General features: G+C 50.6%; 1 protein-coding gene across 1 annotated transcript in view; it reads right to left on the reverse strand.

Annotated features, from left to right (window-relative positions):
• Positions 1-468: 468 nt before the first annotated feature.
• The window catches only part of SECISBP2 (SECIS binding protein 2), a 405,025-nt gene continuing 386,882 nt past the window's right edge, over positions 469-18,611 (reverse strand). Inside the window, exon 13 of the mRNA XM_086961140.1 lies at positions 469-734. Within this exon, the coding sequence (XP_086817266.1) occupies positions 637-734 (98 nt within the window). The 3' untranslated portion in view covers positions 469-636. The remainder of the gene's footprint in view (positions 735-18,611) is intronic.

Below are 18,611 nucleotides of genomic sequence, written 5' to 3' on the forward strand. Positions count from 1 at the left end.
ATCATTTGAACTTTGTTCAGAAAAAAATTCGCACTCAACAATTCCATGATTGATTGACTGATTGATGAAGCATCTTCCTCTCTGAAACGAACTGATATCACTTCAGCATGAGATCCAATTCCTCTTCAAATAATTCTTGCAAGTCATACAGAAATTACTACATGCATATCGGAGTCTGAAAGGGAAAATATATTGTAGGCTTAATTACAGGAATGTAAGTTTACCTACTCAAATATGCCACATGTTGGGGTACGGTGAATGTAAATACTTGGAACAAAATAATTTTGGCCTTGTTTTTGATGCCCACGTACAACAAGCTAATAAATTATTCATTATCATTCTAGGCAACTTCTGTATTTATTTATATAAACTAAACTTGTGGTATAAATAGAACACAAAAATAAAATGTTATGTGGCATTCAGCTATATTATGCAAAATTATGGACAGTTCAATGAATACAAATTGCCTGTTTAGAAATCTATTTAATAGACAATTTTGCAAAAGTTTGTACATTCTGGACAAAAAAGTTATATACAGTAGTCAAAATCAATATTTATTTTACAACAAATTAAAGAAAAATGAAATCAGTCTCCATTCACATTTGCAATTCTGCCACAATTAATGATGGTTTCGTGTCATAAATGCAGGTTAAGCATTTCTGAAGTTGGTGCTCTATCTAAATACATTGAGTATGGGTCATAATCCTTCTCAAGCATTCTCTTCCAGATTTTAACTGAAAAGAAAAAAAATGTTTAATTAATGCAAAACAGTTTATCAACCTGAAGATTATTTAATAATTATATGAGAATTTATCTTTTCTGTCATTACATAGTGAACATTTCTAGAAGGTAAAATGTACTTACCTGTAAGAATTGGTTTTCAGCTTGAAGTGGTGTAGATTCCAAAGCTTTGCACACACTTGCCATCTAGGGTTGCGTACAGACATTCCAAGTACTTTTTCTTTGAAGTGAAAGTTTCTTTTTCGAGCTGACGTATAACTGATCATACCTCCCCTTAAACCCACAGTGCACCACGACATACACTGTCTTGCTTAGCATTACTAGACTTCCTCTCATCCGTATGGATAAAGACAATCTGAGGTGCAGTCTATGTATACCGATGAACAATTAAAAAATTAAATAAATACACATTTTATGGATTTTCACATGCCTAGTATGAGCACACTTATGGGGAGGTTGGGAGGGCACAAGTTCAACTACGTCACTATGAGCATCTGACTAATTCTTACAGGTGGATATCATTTTTATTTGCAGCATGCGCTGATATAGATCAGATGCTCTGCATAGACTAAAAAGCAGTGGCATTCACTGACGACATAAGTTTGTCCAATCTGACTTTTGGAGAGCCAGCCAGGTGTTGAACCACTAGGGAAATGCCCTGGTGTTCCAGCCATGTTCAAAGGCGCAAAGCCTCCAGACAGAGGGTCCACAACCCTACTCCGTCTTGTTTGTAGCAGTACCACGTGTTGGTGGTGTTAATGCCAACCGGATCGCCCGAAGCTCCAGTAGCTTGGTCTCCGGCGGAAACTGGACTTACATCCGAGTCCTTTAATCTCCACCGCTCCCTCATGGCTGCCCCAGCCCAGGAGTGATAAATCAGTCACTACAGTTAGCTCTGGTTGAGGACGGGAAAGGGGTCTGCCACCGACCCAATTGCAGTTCATTAGCCACCGCTGCAGCGCTTTTGCAGTTCCCGCTGAGATCTGGATCATGTCCGAGAGATTAAGGAGATTCACGAATAAGAAGGTGCACTCAATAAGAAGAAGAATAAATCCAAGTGAACAGATATATTCCAAAAATTTTCTTTTATTCATGAAACCGTTAAGAGACTGCAAACAACCAACGCGTTTCGTTCCTTATTGCCACAGAAACTTCTTCAAGACTAAGAGTCAATGGGGAATAATAGAACCACAGGAATACAGAGTCCAAATAATCTTCATGTCAGCTTGTGTATAGACTTCAAATTATGTAAATAAATGGCACATCAGAATTTGAATCTTAACAGAAGAGGTATGAATAATGCCTCCCATATACAGGTACCAAAGCAGATCGTACAAGTATAAATCCTGTCACGATGTGCAGATGGTTTACCAGTTATCATGCTTCTCTTCGTGTCCGTATCACACTGACTATCACTCTATAAAGCTTCTGCTTTTAGAGTCGGGAATTACATCTCGTACCACTGGCTTTGGCACCTGAACTCTGGAGGCATTATTCATACCTCCTTTTCAATTAAGGACTAATGCAATGTAAAACATTTGTACATTGTGACAGGATTTACACTTTGTATGATCTGCTTCGGTACTTGTATATTGGAGGCATTATTCATACTTCCAGAGTCCTCTCAGGACAAATAATAAGGACTCTGCTCCTTGTGGGTCTACAAATAGTCTTCTTACACCGGAAGGTCTGACAGGCCATATTGTTCAATTACACATGGTTCCATGGTAAACAAAGGTTGTAGATCTTGTGTTGGTCTGATCACAGGATTATACTGTTGCATATTGGCTTACATTTAAATTGAGTGTTCTCAATATCCATCCACCACAAGTTATTCTCATAAGATCTGTCCCAATGCTTTCTGGGCTGGCGCAGTCTGAGGTTTACAATGTTCACTGGAGAAGTGGAGATTCATTTTCACGACTTTGGTGTCAGATGTTTGGTTTTGTTACGTGAAGGTACCAGAGTTCTATGAATTACGCTTAAACTAGAACATGGGAAAAGGCAATCTCAGGTGTAGTGTATGTCCTGGGGCATGCTGGGTTTCGCTAGATGGACCATGAGTCACCTCAAAACTGGAATCAACTTGCAACGTCTACCTCTACATGGAAAAAGCGTGTAAAGCATGTGATCTACAACACCAGCTTGCCAACATATAAGCACTATAAGTAAACTACACAGTACCCCAGCTAACTAAGCATTAAGCAACTGTCAAAGCCTACAATGTACAAGTCCCACTTCCCACAACTCAAGCATTAGTTAAAACATTCACTTCTGACGCTCACCATCCACACACATTCTCACTTTAAAGCTTCTTAATCACATTATGACCACATCTAGCCAACATTTTTAGGTTTGACCTCAAGACAGCTTTAGTTGTGAAGCAAGATAAGGATTTTGCAAGTGAACTGCAAAAAAGTTGCAACAAATTCACACACTATACATAAAAGGAGGGACTTTTGGTCAGTGGGCATCATCTAACTATCATTCGTAGTTTGCTTCCACCGACCAAAGCCTACAGCATGGGCCAAGGTGTGAGCTATCTTTACTGACTGCCACCTTCACTCTGAGTGAGTCACAAATTCTGTATTTTCTCAGTAGCAAAGGTGGTTTAGTACACATTGTTCACATCCATCTAAAAATAGCTTCTTCAGTAGCAAAAGTTGCTTGACAGATGCTCATTTTATTGCACACACGCTGTTGCTGGCGCTGCTGCAGGCGCTTCGCTGCGCTTTTAATCCTCCTGATTTTGTGATTTTGTTTCAACTTCATTTTGCTGCACTTCTTCCCTGTTTTTAGCAGGGTCTTGGCCCCCTTCCTCATTCCGCATATAATTGGCTCCCTCACCGCCGTTTTGGCGGGCCTGGTTCCCGGGGGTGGCTCACTGTGGGCGCCATTTTGGGTAGGGCTGGGAAGGTAGCTTCGGGCGCCATCTTGGAGCGTCCTCGCGCTCGCGCTAGGATTGGCGAGCCTACTTAAGGCGGACTCAGTTTCGAGGCGGCCTTGACAGATGCTCATTTTATTGAACACACGCTGTTGCTGGCGCTGCTGCAGGCGCTTCGCTGCGCTTTTAATCCTCCTGATTTTGTGATTTTGTTTCAACTTCATTTTGCTGCACTTCTTCCCTGTTTTTAGCAGGGTCTTGGCCCCCTTCCTCATTCCGCATATAATTGGCTCCCTCACCGCCGTTTTGGCGGGCCTGGTTCCCGGGGGTGGCTCACTGTGGGCGCCATTTTGGGTAGGGCTGGGAAGGTAGCTTCGGGCGCCATCTTGGAGCGTCCTCGCGCTCGCGCTAGGATTGGCGAGCCTACTTAAGGCGGACTCAGTTTCGAGGCGGCCTTGACAGATGCTCATTTTATTGAACACACGCTGTTGCTGGCGCTGCTGCAGGCGCTTCGCTGCGCTTTTAATCCTCCTGATTTTGTGATTTTGTTTCAACTTCATTTTGCTGCACTTCTTCCCTGTTTTTAGCAGGGTCTTGGCCCCCTTCCTCATTCCGCATATAATTGGCTCCCTCACCGCCGTTTTGGCGGGCCTGGATCCCGGGGGTGGCTCACTGTGGGCGCCATTTTGGGTAGGGCTGGGAAGGTAGCTTCGGGCGCCATCTTGGAGCGTCCTCGCGCTAGGATTGGCGAGCCTACTTAAAGCTCCCCTCTCCCGCGCAGCGGGACGCGCAGGTGAGGACGCCGTCGCTTAGCCGGAGTCGTGCCAGAGTCCTGCCCGTCTGCACTCGTCCGCGTCGAGGCAGCGCGAGGCGGGGCAGGCTCTGTTCTACATCTCTGTGTTGCTTCGCCGTTTCTGGCAGGTATGTTGTCCTACACACGGTCAGAGCTGCTGGCCATAGGGCAAATGTCCAAGGGATGTGTTTGTAAGCCTGTGGACCCATTAGCTGGTCCTTATAGCTGTGCCTGTAAAGGCTGGTCACTTAAGAGCCCTACTAAAATCCGTTCCCTGGAAGATGCTACTCCTGTCACACGAAAGTGTGTTGCATCTCGAGATCTTCGTATCTGGTGCCTAAACGTTAGATCACTGGTAAAGCACCACCTGTCCATCTATGATTTGATAGAGAAAGAGGATCCCGATGTCTTTCTAATGACAGAAACCTGGCTTCAGGATTCTGATACTGCCATATTGAATCTTGCATTCCCTCAGAACTATACCGTCTTCACTTCCAACAGAACCACACGAGGTGGTGGTATTGCTATGGCAGTCAAATCCTGTTTTCCGGCTGAATGGAAACTGTCGGGACTACCTGCATGCGAAAGTGCTCTTTGTAAAGTCGCTTTTTCCCATCAATTCACTTTCAGTGGTATGCTCATCTACCGTCCTCCCGGCAATGATTCTGTCTTCAGGTCCGCACTGGCCGATATGGTCAGTCCTATAGCGCTCGGTTGTGCCAATTTCAACATCTTGGGGGACCTTAACATCCATTTTGATAATGGGTCATCCACAACCGTGAGCACTCTGCTGGCGGATCTGGAAGCTCTTCAACTCACCCAGCTAGTCACCCTTCCAACTCACTCAGGTGGCCATATTCTGGACCCCTTCTTTTCCACACTTGACGGGGTGAGGTTGTCAGATCCGAGGATGATGGGGTGGACTGATCATCTGCTGGTAGAAGCCTTCTGTCCGGTCCACGATAAGCCTTTTATATCTGTAGACAGGCCTATTTTAAAAAGGCTTTGGCACAAGCTTAGGCTTGATGAGTTCTACAGTATACTGGAACAGAAACCGCTGAGCACTTTTATCAATGTGGAACAAGGTTACCAACAGTTCTGCGCCTGGATCACCGATGCTCTGGATTCTCTTATACCTCTGCGCTGGTCGAAAGGCCGGACAAAAACACCCAGTCCTTGGTATAATGAGTCTCTCGCAGAATTGAAAAAATCCTGCCGAAAAACAGAGAGGGAATGGAGAAGATCCTATGACCCTGCTCTGAAAACTCGGTATTTTACTGAGCTGAAGCTCTACCACAGAGCTATCTGCAGAACACGAGCCGCATTTTACGCTCAAGAATTTGCTACCAGCTCCAATCCTTCTAAACTGATCTTCAAGGTACTGAAGGACCTTATGAAAAACAGATCTACCTCAGAGGTGATTTGCACAGACTCCCACTGTGATAAACTGGCCTCCTTTTTTGTGGAGAAAGTGAAAAAAATCTACCAAGGTTTTGACACACTCCACCAGAATTGTGAGGTTATTGTCCCTGATACGATGGGATATGAGACCCTGGCTATGTTACCTGAACTGACTATTGAGACCTTTGACAGGCTCAGCCTTAGGGTTAAGTCAGGCTCTCCCTCGGACCCGTTAAAGCCAGCCTTTATCAACACTCTTTCCCCGCTGTGCTGTGACCCCATATTGAATCTTATCAATATGTCATTGTCCAACGGTACGGTACCCACGGCATGGAAACAGGCAGTGGTCACTCCTATACTAAAAAAAGCCAACTCTGATCCCCGGTTGCCCGAAAATTATCGACCCATATCCCTGTTGCCTTGGATTGCTAAAGTGACAGAAGCCCATGTCAACTCTGTTCTGTCTGCGCATCTGGCTCGCAACCAGATATTGGATCCCAGTCAGAACGGCTTCCGGTCAGGACACAGTACCGAGACGGCATTACTCTACATCACGGAACATCTTCGCCAGGTACTGGACTCAGGTCGTACTGCAGCGCTTTTACTATTAGATTTAAGCGCTGCCTTCGATACTGTGTCCCACCAGATACTGATCCAACGCTTACAGGAGGCGGGAGTGACTGATATCGCTCTCCAGTGGTTTCGGTCCTTTCTTTCGGATCGTTCCTTCAAAGTGGCTATACCACCTGGCCAATCCGCCACCTATCCCCTGGATCTGGGGGTACCACAGGGATCCTCGTTGAGCCCTACAATGTTCAACCTCTATGTGAAACCGTTGGCTGGTGTCGTCAAACAGTGGGGTCTTACGATGGCCTCATATGCGGACGACACACAGCTAGCGGTGACACTTAGTGGAGACCCTGAGGTGGAGGCCCCCAGATTCCGAGCGGGTCTTGTGGCAGTAGCAAGCTGGCTTCGCACCAACTGCCTTCAGTTGAATGCCACCAAAACGGAGGTGTTGGTGCTAGGGAAGCACGCTGAGCTATGGAGTAACCAATGGTGGCCATCAGAGTTGGGTGTCACTCCTATTCCAGCCTCTGGAGTGAGAAATTTAGGCATTTGGATGGACTCCGCGCTCACCTTCAGAGACCACACCAAGAAGGTGGCTGCCACGTGCTATGGCATTCTGCGGGGAACAAGGCCGGTTTTAAAGTATTTTGATCCCCCTACCAGACAGCTTGTGGTCCAGGCCTCAATACTATCTCGGCTGGACTACGGCAGCTCGCTGATGTTAGGGGTGAATCAAGCGGAGGCCTCTAGGCTCCAAAGGGTACAAAACGCCGCGGCATGGGCCATTGTGGGCCTTCCCAGACATTGTTCAGTGTCTGGAACCATCACGGCCTTACATTGGCTCCCGGTCAGACAACGAATTCAGTTTAAAGCGCTGTGCCTGGCCTTTAAAATTTTGAAATTTTCTTCGCCGCCGGCACTCGCCAACCTACTCACGCCCTATACTCCTACAAGATCCTTGAGATCGGAGGGGCTTCACCTGGCGGCTTGTCCACGCTTTAAATTGAGCAGAATGGGTGGCCGCTCCTTTAGGGTGCTTGCGGCAGGTTTATGGAATTCGCTCCCGGTACACATCCGAGCTCTTGAAGACTTGCTCGCCTTCAGGCAGGCGATTAAAACTTTCCTGTTTCCCGTGTCTGGTTAATTTTTCCTTTCTTTTGTGTGTTATGTTATAGTGTCTGTCAAAGCGCCAGGACGCCCCTTTGCTGGGGCAGCTGTGCGTTATAAAAAAAAAAAAAAAAAGTGTCTTAAAGAATGCTTTTTTATTCTATTTATTTTTCATCTAAACTTTAAATACCGCTATTTATTTTGCCTGCAGTTTGGTTCCCCAGTTAAATAGTAATCTATTTTGTGTTTCTTCTTAAAGTTGTCGTTATAAAGTTCTTAAGTGACACTGTAAACTTGAAGCTGCCTGTGATTTGTGATTTTGTTTTCTTGTGTCCTTTGCCAATAATAATTATAAAATGCACGGTACAGGTCAGAGCTCTTTACGCTTACCCCACTGCTCGGGTTCAGGTAAATGATATTCTCTCCGAACCCTTCCCTATAGAGTGGGGGACCAGACATGGTTGCCCATGTCCATCTTTCCTCTTCGTACTGGCAATAGAGCCCCTGATCGTACTTATCCGCACGGACTTCCTCTTAGCTGGTTGGAGGAGGGGGACAGGCCACGAGGACCTCATTGCGCTGTACGTGGGTGACGTCTGTTGCATTTGGCCCAGTCGGCTGTGAGTGGACCCAGATGCCTCCGACTCCTTGAGCGGTTCAAGCAAGCATCCGGTCTGCAGTTGAACCTCTCTAAGTCTGGTCCCTCTAGCACTGATTAGGCATTGCTTTGATTGGCAGGCGACAATCCCCCTGCGTAGACTTACTACCTAGATACACGGGTAACTGTACACCCGAGCTCACTTCGATCCTTAACCTCCAACCTCTGGTATGGTAGGCCAAGTAATTTCTCAAGTGGCGTACCCTCCCCCTCAACACCTTTGGCTGTATCACCATCTACAAAATGATGATCTTCCCACGAATACGGTATGTTTTTCAGAACTTACTACTTCAGCAATCCCAAGCCTGGTTTTCTGTCCTTGACAGCGCTACAAAATCATTCTTGTGGAGGAGTTGCCGGCCACGCATCGCATTACCAACGGGGGCCTTATGGTGGGGGCCTAGGCATGTTCAACTTCTACCTTTACTATCTATCTTCTCACCTACTTGTCACCCATGACTGGTTCAATGGGGGGGGGTCAGACCCCGCCTATCGGGTGGAACTTTTCCATCTATATATTTCTCAAATTCAGACCCGGCTTTACAGAGCCCCAATCTCACTCTCGTTGCCCACAGTGTTCCTCACATGGAGGGTGGCCCTAAACCTTGTGCAATGGGAGATTAGACTCACGCAACAAACCCCACTATGGCATGGCACCTCGTTGAAGGAAATTACGCTTCTTTTAAAAAAATATATCTTTATTGATTTTCAGCAAGTTATACATATTTTCAACTTTGACAGCTTTGGTAATGCGTAATATCACAGTATCATTTACTAGAACAGCTTTGGTTGGGTTTCAAGCAGTACCGTACACAATTGTCATAATACGTAATTAACATTGTATGCATGCCATTGAATGTTATTGACACTAGACCATAGTAATTTTCAACAAATAAACTGCAAACTACATGAAATTATTTCGTCTCATCTGACTTATGTATGCAATGTAGATTTGGCCATTTGTGGACGGGATAAGTGACTATGTGTGGTCGGAGATGACATTGGGAGGAGGGCATGGAAAACTGCGCACCCTGCTTAATCGTGGATATATGTTAGACCAAGTCCATATTAGACTCAGCTATGCGTGCTGAGGGGGCACGCTGTATATGCAATCATGTGCCATTGTGTTGTGCTGGGTGTACACAGCAAAGACGTGCTGCACGACGTGGTTGAACTCGACGCATTCAGTTTCGTTTCTATGAATGTCAAGTACTCACGCCATTGTAGAAGGACTAGTACATGAGGGTTCACTTGGGTAATTGGGTACTTGTGTTGCATGCTCCGCAACTATTGTTCTGTGGAGGTCCAAAAGCCAAGATTGTGTGTTAGGGCCAGAGCGCACCTCCAAATCATAGCTATTTTGCGTTTTGCTAATCTCAGAGCCAAGCCTAGACATTAATTGAGGTTCTTGCGTGAGGCAATGCGTTTGGTGATGCCAAGCCGGAAGTGTGGGCTCTGAGCTGTTATTAAAGTGTCCGCCGCTTCCGTCAGCGTCGCCGCTATCTCATTCCAATATTTACTGAGGCAAGGGCAGGTCCAGACCATATGATGAAACATTGCTTCTGAGGTTAAGCAGCGACGGCAAGCATCAGCAGAGGTAGGATACATACGAGCCATTCTATGTGGCGTTAAATATGTGTGGTGTAGGTAATTTTAATTGCGTATACTTCAGCCTAGTATTCGTGGATATGATTTTAGGGTAGCATATACATTGTGTCCATTGCTTATCGGTAATAGTGATCGACAACGCTGAATTCCAGTATGCGAGCAGTGGTGTCAACAGAGGTGTAGGATCGAGTCTGAGGGAGTTATAGATTGCTGTTACCGCACATTTGCCCCTTCCATGTGTCAGTAGAGTTTGTAATGGCTCCGATGTGGCAGGTTACGCACAGTTATTTCCCCACGTCTGGAGGAATTGCTGCAATAATAATGTGTGAAGCATGAAAGTCCCCTGTGGTATTCTGAAGTCCTCTATTAACCCCTCGAGATCTTGCAGTTGTGAATCTACAACAAGTCACCCCAGGTGTCCAACCCGGCCACCCTCCAGGACTCAAGCTCTGGGCATCTGTGACAAGCATATGAACCCGGAAGAAGCTCAAGTGGTAGACTGGGAGCGTATGGCCTAGGTTGGCCTTTGGGTAGCACATATCTTAACCAGCTACGTTTGGCCACCACGTTACCCTGCTTCCTATGCAGTATGGATGTGAAAACAGAGAGCCATTCTATCACAGCTGGTTGTCACAGTGGCAGCTCCCAAGAGGCCGGATCGGTAATGTTAAAACCCGCGAGCCACCTCATTGGCCATTGCAGTTGTGCTGCAGCGTAATAATACTCATAATTAGGTTCCCCCATCTGTTAGTGGCAGGTACAATTTAATAAGAGTACCACCTTGGATCTAGACCCCCCCATATCAGGGAGACAAGTAGCGATTCCAGATATTTAAATATACTATGTGGTATTTTATGAGGAAGGACAGAGAAGAAATACAAAAGCCATGGAAGTAAAAGCATTTTGGAAATAGCAACCCGACCCATAGGGGATAAGGGCAGGCTCAGCCAAAAAAGAAGAGCTGTGCGAGCTCTAGTAATTGCCTTACCCAGGTTCTCATCTATGATGTCTGCCTGGGAGTGATAGACTTGAGCACCCAAATAACTGAAAGTGGCAAATGTCCATTCCAATGGGGTTCGAGGCATAGTTTGTCTCTGGTCTGGTGAAAGCGATTTCATCGGAAACACTGCAGACTTAGACCAATTGACCCGCAAACTTGAGACCTGAGCATAGGCATGGGCATCTAACAGTGCCATCAATTCTTGCAGAACAGTGACCTGGCCATGCAGGTAGGTTAGTGCGTCGTCTGAATAAAGCGACACTATGTTCCATTGTCTGTCCGTCCGAATGCCCCAATCCAGTACCCGTTGGTGCAGCTTGCATGCCAAAGACTCCATGCCCAGTGAAAAAAAAATGTGCTACCCTGGGCAAGGCATTGGTCGAGCAGTATATTGCATCTCAACTTGTGGGAATGTTGTGAAGTGTGGAATAATGTGAATATGTACGTGTTGTAAGATGCTTACTCCGCCATGCATCGCACCGTTGCATGTTAGCGGTTAAGTTCCTCCTGTGTTTTGTCAGCTTAAAGGATTGTGCCCTCGGGACCGGTGGAGGTGAACGATCCAATGCAAGATCGTCCATGCAGTTATAATCTCCACCCCGGAATGTTGGCGCTGTGGGATCAGAAAGTAGGGATGGTGTAAGTGTTTGTACAAATAAATCTTGCCCTGAGTTTGGGGCGCATAGGGAGACCAATATCAGCAGGAAGCCATCAAAGAGATCTTCCAGGATGGTGTAGCGACCTAGAACGTCAGTCTGGGTGTGTAGTATTTTTAAAGGAGTGCCCTGCGCCACCCATATAAGGGTGCCCCTGGCATACCCAGAGTATGTGGTCCCTATGACTGTGCTCCTCCAATGTTTATGAAGTGAGGGTTTGTGTAGTGAGATGCGTTTCTTGTATTAATGCGACTGAAATCCTATGACTACACAAATATTGATAGACCTTATGGCACTTAACACATCCTGCTAATCCCCGCACATTCCAGGTTAATAAGGTATAATCATGGTTTACCATCTAATCATCAGTAAGGAAGAGAATGGGAGCACAGCTACACTCACTTCTCCGACCCCGCCAGCTAAGTCACTGTCCCTGCACCCTCCCTGACCACAACTACAGCCGTGATAACAACTATCCTGCACTTTATGAACGACAAAGCAAGAAAGACAGATTGTATTGAACAATAAAAATTCCCAACTTCCCACCCCAGGCCGACTTTCCAACAGGTAATTGGCCATCTGCACTGAAATGCAAACAGACCAAAGCAGAAAAAAGCAATAAAGGAAAAGAAAGAAAGATTGTACAATAATATTGAGTCCTAAGAATACAGTGCAAATGAGCGGAGAGAGAAAAGGGAAAAAAGGGTGAAATAGAAGAAAACTTAGAGATGCTGTATCAGCCACTTAGCGTTTTCAGGGGGTGTAGAAGTTCTGTTCGCTGTCTGAAGGCTGGCCGCCATGTATAGATCAGACCTGCAATGTTCATAGTTCCAGCATGCAGCTGTCACACAGAGACAGGCGGACTGACAACCATATTGGAGACGAGCCATCAGTATTTCGCCTGCAAACATTCAAAGTATTGACCAGGGGTTCACCCGAGTTCCTCTGCCGTCTGTGGGGTAATCTCCGGGCCCTCCCTCAATGCGACGTGTTGTGAGTCAGTTAGGGAAAATGTCTGATCTTGCGCCATAACAGAGTCAGAGTTGAATGTGGAGAGTGTCGCAGGGCCACCCAGATGTTCTGCCGTCTTTATGGCCAGCTCACGTTCTTTTGCCAGCTGGGCCTTCGTTGGATGCTGTATTCTGCCCTTGCTGTGGGCCCTTCGTGTACCTGCGAATTTCAAAGCCTGTCGGGGGTCTGCCGAGATAGTGGGTGGAGCATGTACAAATCCGTTTTGGTCTATCCATTACCAGGTCTCCTCAAGGTGTAGAGCAATAAATGCTACAGTCTTCGTGGTGAATACTTAATTTGGCTGGATACTGCAATGCGTATTGAATCTCGTGGTCTCTGAGGCATTGCTTAACTTCCATACAGGAGGATCAGTGGTGCTGCACTGTCAGGTTATAGTCCGGGTAGATGTGCACCATTGCGTTCTCAATTTGCCTGGGGCCGCACGCCCTGGTCACCTGGAGTATGTGGTCCCTGTTGCGATAGTTATACAGTCTCGCCACCACTGACCTAGAAGGATAACATGGACGTGGGGGGCTGCCTGGCACTCTATGCGTCCTCTCTATTGAAAATCATTTCGGAGTTTTGCCTTGAAGGGCATCGACGGAGAGCCAGGACTCTAAAGCTTCATACTGTGGCCACAATGCGGATATTGTTTGTGCGGGACCCTCCTTCCTGGTCCTCTACCCGGCTTTTCAAGTATTCCATCTATTGGTGGAGGGATTTGATCTGATCTGTGGCCGTGGAGACAGTAGGGCGTAAGGATGCTAATATGGATTCCGACTCCTCCACCCTGTCTTTCAACTGTTTGTGGTCTTCCCTCCAAATTCCTGTTTCTGTATGTAGCGAGTCAATTTTTGAGCCCAGTGTAGTTTCAATGTCTAGTATCGCTGCCATCAGTTAATCAAACCGATGTGAATGCCCGGAAGGAGCGGCTAGGTTTGAGGTAGCGCCAGCAGGGCGGCAGTGCCAGCAGGGCTCCGAAGATGGTTTCAGCGAGGTTGGGCCGTGGCAGCGCCAGCAGGGCTCCAAAGATGGTTTCAGCGAGGTCGGGCCGCGGCAGCGCCAGCAGGGCTCCAAAGATGGTTTCAGCGAGGTTGGGCCGCGGCAGCGCCAGCAGGGCTCCAAAGATGGTTTCAGCAAGGTTGGGCCGCGGCAGCGCCAGCGGGGCTCCAAAGATGGGTTCAGCAAGGTTGGGCCGCGGCAGCGCCAGCAGGGCTCCAAAGATGGTTACAGGGTTCGTAGTAGGTGAGTTCTTCTCGGTGTCTCTCGACTCCAGGATACAACTGCCGACCCGCTCCGGGGCTGCCCCAGATATAGGTCGGGAGTCCTTTGATGTCTGGACCCTCGCACCTGGGGGTCAGAGGGGCCGGGATGAGAGTGTCCAGACACCCAGCAGGAGGGTGGAGCCAGCACCCAAGGAGGCCGGAGGGCGATCGAAACCAGGCGTCCGGGGACGGCTGGAGGGCCATCGAAACTCCCCTCCTCGTCAAGTGGCCGTTTTACCACCTGGTCGGATCTTGGTGCCTCGATGTCAGGGCTTTGCTGGGGCCGAGGTCGGGTCGAGGTCACGGGCCTGGACGGGGAAGGCCCAAGATGGAGTCGGGGCCTGAGAAGGTGGCCTGGGATAGGGATTGGACCAGCAGTGTGGGGCGAGTAGGGGTTGCCATGTTCTGGAGGGGGAGAGCCGTGGTTGCCATGGGTGGCGGCTCTCGTGCAGGTCGGAGGGGGTCGCCTTAGGCTGGGGGACAGGGGTCTATGTCGTCCAGGGCCCGCCATGTGGGCGGAGGGGGACCACACCACAAGGCCGGTTCTAACACACGTCCCCCCCAGCTGAAGGCAGGGAGAGTCACCCATCCTCTTGGGGGTTCTCCTCGCCGAGGCGGAAGAAGCGGGACAGGCCATCGGCGTTGGCATGGTCGCTGCCGGGGCGATGCTCCACAGTGAAGTCCATCCCTTGTAGGGAGATGGACCAACGTAGCAACTTCGGGTTCTCCCCTCGCATCTGCATCAGCCACTGCAGGGGCCGGTGGTCAGTTTGCACCCGGAAATGGGCGACGAAGAGGTACGGTCGGAGTTTCTTGAGGGCCCACACCACGGCGAAGGCCTCTCGTTCAATGGTGCTCCAGCGTTGTTCTCGGGCCAGCAGACGCCGGCTGATGAAGGCCACCGGCTGATCAATTCCTTCGGCGTTGATTTGGGACAGGACTGCCCCGACACCATGCTCGGAGGCATCTGTCTGGACGACAAATTCTCTGCTGTAATCGGGGGCTTGGAGCACTGGGGCGGTACACATCGCTCTTTAGGGTCTCAAATGCGGCCTGGCACTCGGGTGTCCAGTGTACCTTCTGTGGCTGCTTCTTGGAAGTGAGTTCAGTGAGGGGGCCCACAATACTGCCATAATTTTTTACAAAACGCCGGTAATACCCAGTGAGCCCCAGAAAGGCTCGGACCGCTGTCTGGGAGACCGGAGGCTCCCAGGCCAGGATGGCGTCGATCTTGGGTTGGAGGGGGGCCACCTGGCCGCTCCCCACTTGGTGTCCCAGATAGGTCACGGAACCTTGGCCGATTTGGCATTTGCTTGCTTTTATGGTCAATCCGGCCCTGCGGAGGGCCGCCAGGACCTCCTGTAGGTGTTGAAGGAGTTCCGCCCAGTGGAGGCTGTACACCGCTATATCGTCCACATATGCGGCGCTGAATTCTTCTAGCCCCGCCAACACCCTATTAACCAGGCTCTGGAACGTTGCGGGGGCGTTTTTCATCCCGAAGGGCATCACCTTGAAGTGGTAGTGGCCATCGGGGGTTGAGAAAGCGGAGCGCTCTTGGGCGCCTGATGTGAGCCCGATTTGCCAGTAGCCGGAGGTTAGGTCGAAGGTGCTTAGGTAGCGGGCTGCCCCCAGGCGGTCGATCAGTTCATCGGCCCGTGGAATGGGGTGGGCGTCCGTCCGGGTGACGGCGTTCAGTCCTCGGTAGTCTACACAAAACCGTCGTTCGGGAGTAGTGCCAGGGGCGGCGGCCTTGGGGACCAGGACGACAGGGCTGGCCCACGGACTGTCAGAGGGTTCGATCACCCCTAGAGCCAGTATCTTGGATACTTCTGATTGAATGCAGGTCCGAACTCGGTCGGGAACTCGGTATGCCCGGTGCCGCACAGGCGGGCTGTCCCCGGTGTCGACATCGTGGACGCACCACGGGGTGACTCCGGGGGTGAGAGAAAACAAGTCTGCGAATTGTCCCAACAGCTCTTGGCAGTCTCGGCGTTGGTCGGGGGTCAGGGCGGAGGAGAGGTTGACCCCTTCCACGGAGCCGTCTTTCTCGGAGGTGTTCAGGAGGTCTGGCAGTGGCTCGGAGTCGTCTTCGGCCCCACTGTCTGTAGCCATCAGGAGGCTAAGTTCCGACCGGACAAAGTGGGGTTTGAGCCTGTTGGTGTGGAGGACCCGGAGGGGGTTCCTGGGGGACTCCATGTCTACCAGGTATGTGACGGGGCTCTTGCGCTCCACCACTTTGAAGGGCCCAGTCCACTTGTCCTGGAGGGCACATGGTTCGACCGGGGACATGACCCATACCTGTTGGCCCGGCTCGAACTCAATGGAAGAGGCGTTTTGATCATACCAGCGCTTCATGTCTTCTTGGCTGGCCTCGAGGTTGTTTTTGGCAAGTTCCCAGAACCGCCGAGTCTGGTTTCGGAGGGTCAGGAGGTACCGGTATACGTCGGTGGAGCATCTTGGGCAGTCACCTCCCAGCCTTCTTTGACCAGGCTTAGGGGACCCCGGACGGGGTGCCCGTACAATAGTTCGAAGGGGCTGAACCCCAGGGACTTCTGGGGGACCTCCCAATAGGCGAAGAGGAGGCAGGGCAGCAACACGTCCCATTGGCGTCGCAAGGGTTCTTCCAGGCCCATGATCATCCCCTTGAGGGTTCGATTGAAGCGTTCCACCAGTCCGTTCCCTTGGGGGTGATAGGGGGTCGTAAATTTGTACGTGACCCCGCATTGTTGCCACAGGGACTTCATGTAGCGGGAAATGAAGTTCGTACCCCGGTCACTGACGACTTCTCGGGGGAAGCCCACTCGGGAGAAGATTCCCATCAGCGCCCGGCCCACCACGGGGGCCGTCACTGTCCGGAGAGGGATGGCTTCGGGATAACGGGTGGCATGGTCCACCAGGACGAGGATGAACCGGTGACCTTGAGATGTTCGGAGTTCCAGGGGTCCCACGATGTCGATCCCCACCCGCTCAAAGGGAGTATTGACGACTGGAAATGGTTGCAGGGGGACCTTGAGTTTTCCCCCGCCCTTCCCGCTGGCTTGGCAGGTGGGGCAAGTCAGGCAGTGATTGCGTACATCATTCCTCGGCGAGGGGCACATTGTGCACCAGAATCAGGAGGAAGTCTCTGAACCGGAGGGGGACCACCAGTACCCGGCTGGCCCCCAGCTCGGCAATCTTCTGCTCACTATAGAGGAGATCGTTGTCCCAATAAACCCAGTTGGACCCCGAGGGGTCTCCGGTGCTTTGAGCGGCAGCTTGCTGTCGAAGCCCCTCTGAGGGAGGGACATGTTTTTTGTTCTTGACGGAACTGTTCTCGTGTGGGGCCACCTTCTTGGCGCCATTGGGCCAGTTCTGGGAGGTCGCTGAGCGGGTCAATTTCTTCACGGCAGGGCCCCAGCGGACCGGGCCCAGGGTCGGTGTCTTCGGAGACGGCGGGCGGTGGAGGCTCAGGCCACTCTGGATCCTCCGTTGGGTTGGCGGCTCGCAGACCCACTCAGGGAGGCCTAGCATCCCCAGATGCTCTCTCCGCTCGACGTCGGCCCAGGGAGAACTCTCCAGGTCGTTCCCGAGGAGGCAGTCTACGGGGGCATCATCCCGGATGGTCACTTTCAGCATGCCCGACACCCCCCCCACTCAAAGGGGATGCGGGCCATCTGGCACAGGCTCTCGGAATTGTCCGCGGACCGTACTAGGCACAGTACATTGGGTAGGATTTGGTCCGAGGTCACCAGGTGGCAACGGACGGCCGTCACGCTGGCTCCCATGTCGCGGAGGGCTTCGGCCCGTTGTCCATTAATTGTGACCCACTGGCTGTACTTCTGAGTGTTGGCCGGGATTGGGGCCCGGGGGACCATGTCTCCTTCGCCCAGACATACCAGGGACATGGCGGCGGGCTCCCACTCGGTCTGGTCTTGGTCATAGTCCTCTTCTTCGCCCCGCTCCTCTCCCAGGGAGGCGGCGGTGATCTGGCGGTTTGGCGGACCGGTGGTGCTGGATCGCTGGTTCATGGGGCAGTTGGGGTCACTGGCATAGTGGCCGGGTCGCTGGCATTTGTGGCAGATGACGTTCGAGCGGGGCCCCGGCCGTGCTGGAGGGGCTCCTCTTCTGGACAAGGAAGGCGAAGTGTTGGTCGGGGGAGGCACCGCGGGGGCGTCCCTGTTCCGGCCCTGGCCTCCTCCGCCGCCTCGCTGATGGTGGGACCTCTGGTGAACTCGGCCTTGGTCTCCCATTGAGTTCCGGGGGACCTGGGTGCTCTCCCATCGATCGGCTTCGATGGCGAGTTTTCGTGGCTCGGTCAGTTTGGTGTCCAGGAGATGCTACCTGAGTTCGACAAAACAGTTGTTGGAGAGGTGCTCCCATACAATGAGGTCGAACAGCTGCTCGTAGGTGGTGGCCTTGCTGCCTTTGATCCATCCCTCTAGGGCTCTACTATAGAAGTTCACATAATCCATCCAGGTAGTACTGGGGATTCTCTTACAGTGGCGGAATCGCTGCCGGTACATCTCGGGGGTGAGCCCATAGCGGGTAAGGAGGGCGGCTTTCATGTGTTCGTACGAGGTCATCTCGGCGTCTGGGAGCTGTAGTAGGGCGTCTCTCCCCTCGTTGACGAACTTTCCCCATAAGCCGGCACCCCAGTCTTTTTGCGGTACCGGGTGCGAGGTCATGGCTACCTCGTAGGCCTTAAACCATTGTTGGATGTCGTCGTTTTTATAGTACTCTCTGACGACGTCCTTGGGGATGTGGACCTTGGTGTCCGCAGGAGGAGGTGGACTCCGGTTCCCAGAGGCGCCGGCCTCCCCGTTTTTGGCCTTGATCTCAAGTTCTTTTAAGCCACGCTCGTGCTCGTATGCGAGCTTCTTCTCCTCTAAATCCCTCTGTCTTTGTTTCTCCTCCAAGTCCCCTTGCAGCCGTAGTTGC

This window comes from Lissotriton vulgaris, chromosome 3_1 (assembly GCF_964263255.1).
Source record: "Lissotriton vulgaris chromosome 3_1, aLisVul1.2, whole genome shotgun sequence".
Taxonomy (NCBI): domain Eukaryota; kingdom Metazoa; phylum Chordata; class Amphibia; order Caudata; family Salamandridae; genus Lissotriton; species Lissotriton vulgaris.